At 44.1% G+C, this 8136-nt stretch overlaps 1 protein-coding gene across 1 annotated transcript; it reads left to right on the top strand.

Annotated features, from left to right (window-relative positions):
* The first annotated feature begins 200 nt into the window (after window positions 1-200).
* On the top strand, window positions 201-6334 carry LOC115143367 (protein snail homolog Sna-like). The gene is made up of 3 exons (XM_029683713.2): window positions 201-644; window positions 1204-1716; window positions 4903-6334. The coding sequence occupies exons 1-3, from the start codon at window positions 569-571 to the stop codon at window positions 5088-5090; spliced, it is 777 nt and encodes a 258-aa protein (XP_029539573.1). The 5' UTR covers window positions 201-568; the 3' UTR covers window positions 5091-6334.
* The last annotated feature ends 1802 nt before the right edge of the window (window positions 6335-8136 follow it).

Raw genomic sequence — 8136 nt, 5'->3', positions numbered from 1 at the left:
GTTTCAGACATTCTGGCGTCTCAAAGAACAATCATTATTGTCTTGAAGTCGAATAAATGAGCTGTTTAGTGATCTGACACGTTTGCGCAATTGTCTCCATGCACGTCTCCAGATGGGTCAATCTGTTTATGGAAGCGCGCTATTGCCCTCAAGTGTTTAATTTGCGTAATCGGAATGGTCAAGACTATTGCATTGATGTGTGTTGTATGCAGGTCAATTTGATAGATGGCCATTGTTATCGCTTTTGGGGCACATGTTTTTGTTTAGGAATGGGTTAGCGAGTGTCGCTTCCTGCGCTCATATGTAGGTGGGGTGTGCCCTCGGGGCGAGCACACCCCCATTGCCTGTGTCAGAGTATTTCAGCAAAGAGAGAGCAGCATTTTGGAGACAGTCACACAGTGGTCCACAGTTGAACAAGTTCAGACAAACTGGTGGACTATACGTTTCAGTAATCTTTAATTCTTTCTATATACCGCCATTCTCATGTGGATCTAAATCCTATACGTCTACCTATTTCCACAGTTTGAACCAGTGGATATTTTGCGCACATATTTCGCAAAGTGGAAAAATGCCTCGGTCTTTCTTGGTCAAAAAGTATTTCGCCAACAAAAAACCCAACTACAGTGAATTGGAGTGTCAAAATGGTGAGTAGCTTTACTTGATTTATTCCTTGTATGAAGCTGAATACATACATGTATAAAATATTACAGAATAGGAGACACCTGTTTTCTCTATTCGTGTTCCTTACAATAAACCTTTGGAAATATGTGTTTTTTTTACATGATCTTAAGTTTTTACAACTTTTTCCATTACAACTTTCTCCTTGTTGGCAACCTTTATAAATTATACTCTCTCTCAGTTTTCAAGTAAGGCCCATTATAAAAGTTCCCCCTAAACTGTACAGAGCTACCATTCATGTTTCTACCCCATGTAAATATGTGGGAGGAAATGGCCCATGAAATCTCAGCTTTGCTGAAACTTCTTTTTTGTGTGTGTAAAAATACTCTGGAGAAACTTGACAGTGGCAGTTGTTGCTTTACAAGTTGAAAATATGTTGCCTATCCAAATTTCCTAATATATTTTTTTATTGTGTTGTGTCGTTCCAGTTACATTAATCGTATGTACATGATGAAAACATCTTAGTATCTGACAACAGTGCTGTAAATGTACCTCTGTATTCTAACCCTTTTCCTCATCCCTCAGCCACCTCACTGGAGAGGTACCCACTAGCTGAGCTTCCAGCAGGGGACAACAACTCAGCTACCACCTGTTACACAGCGGGACTGGTATGGGACGTGAGCTTTCTTCCAGCTCTCTACGTCCCCACATTCCCCACTGATGCCTCTCCCACCCCCGGTCCCCTGGACCTCAGCTCCCCCTCCAGCCTCAGCAGCAGTGCCAGTAGCAGTGGGGAGGAGGACGAGGGGCGCACCTCTGACCCCCCCAGCCCCGAACCCACAGACACCTACCACCCCCCTCAGCGCCCCAAACGCACAAGCACCAAGAGTCATGGGGCCCCGAACGAGGATGAGAGAGTGGCCCCAGTCACTGCAGCAAGGCCAGCCTTCTTCTGCAAGCACTGCCCTAAAGAGTACACCAGCCTGGGGGCTCTGAAGATGCACATTCGCTCACACACGCTACCCTGTGTCTGCCCCACCTGCGGGAAAGCCTTCTCCAGGCCCTGGCTGCTGCGCGGCCACATTCGCACACACACTGGTAAGAACTCCTACACTTGCCATTTGGTATGACTTTGGTGGAAGGGAGGTTTGGTTACTCAGTTGATTGGATCATCATTACAGTGTAGTGGTAGACATGAGCACATGAGAAGCCCTGTGGGCTCGTTGGTCATTGATCACTCATAGAGTACCACAGTATGAGTCATAGTACCCATAAAATCTAACGATCAAATAAGGAAATAGTTCCAATAGTTTTTTCCCCCACAATTCATTTTTCCCATAGGGGATTTTAGAAACACTTACAAGACTGTGAGGTTGAGGAAAATGTCATAATCTCTGGATTAACTATCTAATGTTAGATAAATGTAGTAGTTAATAAATTGGTTACATTTCTTTAAATGTACCTGTTAGCAAAGGTGCCAGCTAGAGATGACGTGCAGGAGCTTGCAGGGATTTGTTGTCTTGCATAATGTCTACTTTGATGTTAGCATTTTCGAAACTCAGAGTGAATAGAGCCGAATATATTGATGAAAGTCACCTTGTCCGAGAAACATTTACATGGTTATCAAAACGTCACACCAGGGTAAGCCTACACTAAACACAGCCTGTATTTTAAGCGTTTCTAAAATCCCCTATAGGAATAATGAATGGTTGAAAACCAATTGGAACCATTTCCCTGTCTGGGTGTTATGAGTATTATGACACCTCCACTGTGGGGCTCTATTGTGACTCTACCTTACTGCATTTTTTATATATATTTTTTATTGTATCTATTATTTACAGTGCCTTGCGAAAGTATTCGGCCCCCTCAAACTTTGCGACCTTTTGCCACATTTCAGGCTTCAAACATAAAGATATAAAACAGTATTTTTTCGTGAAGAATCAACAACAAGTGGGACACAATCATGAAGTGGAACGACATTTATTGGATATTTCAAACTTTTTTAACAAATCAAAAACTGAAAAATTGGGCGTGCAAAATTATTCAGCCCCTTTACTTTCAGTGCAGCAAACTCTCTCCAGAAGTTCAGTGAGGATCTCTGAATGATCCAATGTTGACCTAAATGACTAATGATGATAAATACAATCCACCTGTGTGTAATCAAGTCTCCGTATAAATGCACCTGCACTGTGATAGTCTCAGAGGTCCGTTAAAAGCGCAGAGAGCATCATGAAGAACAAGGAACACACCAGGCAGGTCCGAGATACTGTTGTGAAGAAGTTTAAAGCCGGATTTGGATACAAAAAAAATTCCCAAGCTTTAAACATCCCAAGGAGCACTGTGCAAGCGATAATATTGAAATGGAAGGAGTATCAGACCACTGCAAATCTACCAAGACCTGGCCGTCCCTCTAAACTTTCAGCTCATACAAGGAGAAGACTGATCAGAGATGCAGCCAAGAGGCCCATGATCACTCTGGATGAACTGCAGAGATCTACAGCTGAGGTGGGAGACTCTGTCCATAGGACAACAATCAGTCGTATATTGCACAAATCTGGCCTTTATGGAAGAGTGGCAAGAAGAAAGCCATTTCTTAAAGATATCCATAAAAAGTGTTGTTTAAAGTTTGCCACAAGCCACCTGGGAGACACACCAAACATGTGGAAGAAGGTGCTCTGGTCAGATGAAACCAAAATTAAACTTTTTGGCAACAATGCAAAACGTTATGTTTGGCGTAAGAGCAACACAACTCATCACCCTGAACACATCATCCCCACTGTCAAACATGGTGGTGGCAGCATTATGGTTTGGGCCTGCTTTTCTTCAGCAGGGACAGGGAAGATGGTTAAAATTGATGGGAAGATGGATGGAGCCAAATACAGGACCATTCTGGAAGAAAACCTGATGGAGTCTGCAAAAGACCTGAGACTGGGACGGAGATTTGTCTTCCAACAAGACATGGAATGGAATGGAATGGTTCAAAAATAAACATATCCAGGTGTTAGAATGGCCAAGTCAAAGTCCAGACCTGAATCCAATCGAGAATCTGTGGAAAGAACTGAAAACTGCTGTTCACAAATGCTCTCCATCCAACCTCACTGAGCTCGAGCTGTTTTGCAAGGAGGAATGGGAAAAAATGTCAGTCTCTCGATGTGCAAAACTGATAGAGACATACCCCAAGCGACTTACAGCTGTAATCGCAGCAAAAGGTGGCGCTACAAAGTATTAACTTAAGGGGGCTGAATAATTTTGCACGCCCAATTTTTCAGTTTTTGATTTGTTAAAAAAGTTTGAAATATCCAATAAATGTTGTTCCACTTCATGATTGTGTCCCACTTGTTGTTGATTCTTCACAAAAAAATACAGTTTTATATCTTAAGCCTGAAATGTGGCAAAAGGTCGCAAAGTTCAAGGGGGCCGAATACTTTCGCAAGGCACTGTAACTAGGCTGGTCAGTTAAGAACAAATTCTTATTTATAATGACAGCCTACCCCGGCCAAACCCGGACAACGCTGGGGCAATTGTGCGCCACCCTATGGGACTCCCAATCACGGCCGGATGTGGTACAGCCTGAAATGAAACCAGGAACTGTAGTGACACCTCTTGCTCTGAGATGCAGTGCCTAGACCTCTGCACCACTCGGGAGCCCTAACAATGACTCACTGAGAATGATCGTATCATTGGCTACTGTTTGAGACAACAGAATGCAGGATTATCTTGTGATGAAGGGGACAAAGAGCATAAGGAAGCTCTCAGCTATCAAACTGCCCACTTATCACCAGCAGCAACTTGAAAGTAGTAATCTAATTTGGCACTGATTTAATCATGTTAATTCAAGTCTGGTAGTGATTCACCCAGCCTGACACCAGATTAGTGAGCTTTGAGGGTGATTCACTAAGGTGTTAATGAACCACTCTGCTGAGCCTGAGACAGCCAAATTTATATTATTGTGTGGGGGAGAAAAGTTAGCATTTTATTGCTAATCAAAGCCAAGGTTCACAGACCCCGTCTCATATACAGACAGAGGCTTAAAGGCTTGGACACACCAATAGCATTTGCGGGCCGAGAGTACTTAGCCCCTCTGAACAGAGTGCCGGCTGTGTCTGTCTTCGTGTAGAATTGTGCGACAATGTCGGTAGTCAGACGTACATCAGCAGATGGTCCCTAAAACACACCACGCAGATGAACGGCAGATCAACATTCGGTGCGGTGTGTGTGGTCCTTAAAGTCAAAGTTCGTGTCATGCATCTCTAACCCATGCTCCTCCTACGATCTCCTCCTTAGGTGAACGCCCGTTCTCCTGCCAACACTGTAACCGTGCCTTTGCTGACCGCTCCAACCTGCGGGCGCACCTGCAGACTCACGCTGAGGTGAAGAAGTACCAATGTGGCGTGTGTTCCCGTACCTTCAGCCGCATGTCCCTCCTCCAGAAACACAGTGCAGCCAGCTGCTGCTCCTCCTCCACAGCGTGAGCAGGAATGAGCCAGGCAGTTATCCACAGAGGGACCTTAGGGCGGCGGGGGCTTCAACAGACCCATACCATAAGCAAGACTAGAGGAGCCTGAACCAATCTGCCAACAGAGACCATAGATCCACCATTTACTAGTAGAAGAGGAAGTTGACCCTGACTCATCTATTTGAATGCAACTTCCATAGCCATCTCAGTTTCTCTGTTTCAATCACATTTAAGGAACTCCTCAGATTTTCAAACTCCTCCCATTGCAAGCCAAATCTGGTAGATGTTCTGAACTCTGTAATCCTGCCATTCTCCCAGTCCCAACATTGTTTTTTCTCATACATATTGTAGACTCATGGGGGTTAGTGTGACCGTGTACTTTTGAGTCTAGCCCAGCCTCGGTGTTGGCCAAGCCAGCTCTGGATCATCATGGCCTAGACACAGACACAGCTGCTGAGAGATGTAAAGGTGCGTGGGTGGGATACATCTCTCAGCATGACATACACACACAGCTGTCTCTGGTAGAGTGGTGTAGATAGACAGGGTGCTAACAGGTGCTCTGGCCCTGACCTCTACTGGGCCGATAACAGGTGACTTCCACCGCCCCTAGAAAGAGGAAGTATGTCATCGTCACAAAGAGGATGGAGTCCGTTGGTCCCTTTGTATGCTTTTGTCTCCAGTGGGTTTGTCTTAAGCCATTATTTTGACCACACCAAGCCCCACTGTAATCTGATGTGTTTCCGAAATAGGATAAAGCCATTTGTTTCTGTCGTCATTCCTCATGGTAGCTTTGCTCCTTCAATGTTGTTTAAATTCCTGAAAGCCATGCACTCCAGGTTACCACAGTGTTAAATATTCCCATTGTTCTCGACAATGGTAGAGAGAACCACCATTTTTGTAAGATATAAACTTGTTTTATGAAATGTATTATTTTAAACCAAAGATGTGCCGTGCCTTCTTACCTCAACTGGTAGTAGTTTTTTAAATGTTGACTAAGTGTATTAATATTATGCATCAAACACTCAGAACTGGGGGAAGAAGGGGCCAAATAAAATGTCTCATAGAAGCACGGTTTCACAGCCCTGGCTGTACAGAGATGGATAAAAAAAATCCTAAACCTTATATGGTGGTGTTTTACAGTGCAATGTTCAGATTGTATGTAGTCTTATTTCAATGTTTTACTGTGTTTGTTTGTCTTTCACTTCTATTTCAAATATTTCATAGATGATGGATTTACATTCAATAAAGTAATTTATGTTAAAAAAAGTGTTGTTACCTTTTAAAATGAGCTATTTTTTAAAAGTCTTATACAACAGCCAGGTATACACATACAGGTTAGAGACTGATAATTAGGATATGGCTCTCTTTCAGCAACTGTAAATGTAGTGTGTTGGTTGTGGATGAGCAGTTTGAGTTGGACATTGTGATGTTTAGAGAGAGGCAGGTGAACACACTGAGTGATGGACAGGTACAACTGCATGCACCTGCTCAATGTCTCCTCCTGCCACTCGCCTCCCGCAGCCACTGTTTAAACACTGCGCAAGTGTGTGAAAGAGAGAGTAGATTTGTTGGCCAACATTCATCTTATTTAACCTTGTTCCAAGTCTATATTTCCTTGTTTTGAGGGACTTAAGTCTCCTACTCTGTAGCCCAGACAGTGAGTCAGAGTCTGTGTAGCCAGGAGAATCCAAGTTCCCATGGTTTTCTGAGTGATCAGGTCTGGTCACAGAGCAGTGAGGATGCGTGGGCTGTGGCAGAAGGTGATGTAAACTGTTCCACTCAGCCTCTGTCAGCTGGAGCAGCTAGCCACATGCTTCTTAAACTCATCATTTCCTTCACAGTCAGGTAAATATTCACAGAGCTGGAGATAAGACCTCTGTTGTGAGTTTTAGTCTGTTTAGTGAATCACATGACACATGCTAACCACTGGGTCTGGGTAGTTGTTAGAAAGAAGAGCTCTAGACATTTGGTCATACAGCTGTGTACTAACAAAGAGTCTTATATGAGTCATTTGGTTGTTACCATTGCACCTTTGACCTGGATGCTCTTGTACAGCAGGCCTTTTAAGTTCCAGCTGCTTGGAATGAATTGAGAGCAGTTTTATGTTGTGCATTTTTAACATGTTCTCAGGCGAGGGTATCGGCTCTTCAAATAAAATCACACAGCATGGCAAGTTGAAGTGAGTAACGGTTATAGTCGGATTGTGCTCTCTAGTTAGTCAAAACTTCTTAATACTACATTGGAATCACTCTTTCTGTTGTATGAATCATGTCTCTGTAGTTTAATCTGATCTCTGCCACAAAGTTTATGTAGAACCATTTTAAACACAAGCTACCATTTGAAACCCCACAATATCATAACCCTCACCACACTCAGAGTTACTGTATATATTTCAAAACATTTTAATAACTGAAAACAGTACATGACACTCCTCTTCCTTTGGGAGTGTAGAATGCCTGGTTCTGAAATCGGATAACTTTTTCCTGCTGCGCGCTTCCCAGTGCCAGAACACTCACTGTAATTTACCAAAAGTGGCTGCTATTTATGCCATAAAGCATGTGTTTAACATTCCAGAGTCCCACTGTGTTTGTGTATTTCTCTCTCTCTCTCTCTCTCTCTCTCTCTCTCTCTCTCTCACTCTCACTCTCCTCTGTCTCTTGGTTGTATATCTATTTATGTATATGTATGTGTGTTAGTGTGAAGTGTCCCTGCAGAGAAGCAGCCCTCTCTCTCTTCACAGGAGGATCATCTCTCCCCCTCAGAGACAGGCCGGCAGGAAATGGGAGTTTACATTGGCCTACTTCACCCAAAAAAAGACAGGCTAGGAGCCGAGGGGCTAAAGTGCTAACCCTCACTGCTTACTGCCACTGCACCAAATCCCATCCCCCCCACTGCTCCCACCCACGCCCGCTCCCAGGCCCAGTCCCAGTCAGGGGGGAGAGAGAGAGAGCGGCCTTCAGTGCAGCAGCAGCCAGGGCTCACAGAGGGCTCAGGGCCTGGGATACAGGAAGGAGCTGTCAGCCACCCATAAACACGACTCATCCTGCACCGATGATACAGAA

Source organism: Oncorhynchus nerka, linkage group LG15 (genome assembly GCF_034236695.1).
Source record: "Oncorhynchus nerka isolate Pitt River linkage group LG15, Oner_Uvic_2.0, whole genome shotgun sequence".
NCBI lineage: Eukaryota > Metazoa > Chordata > Actinopteri > Salmoniformes > Salmonidae > Oncorhynchus > Oncorhynchus nerka.
This window is presented reverse-complemented; position numbering and strand designations above follow the sequence as displayed.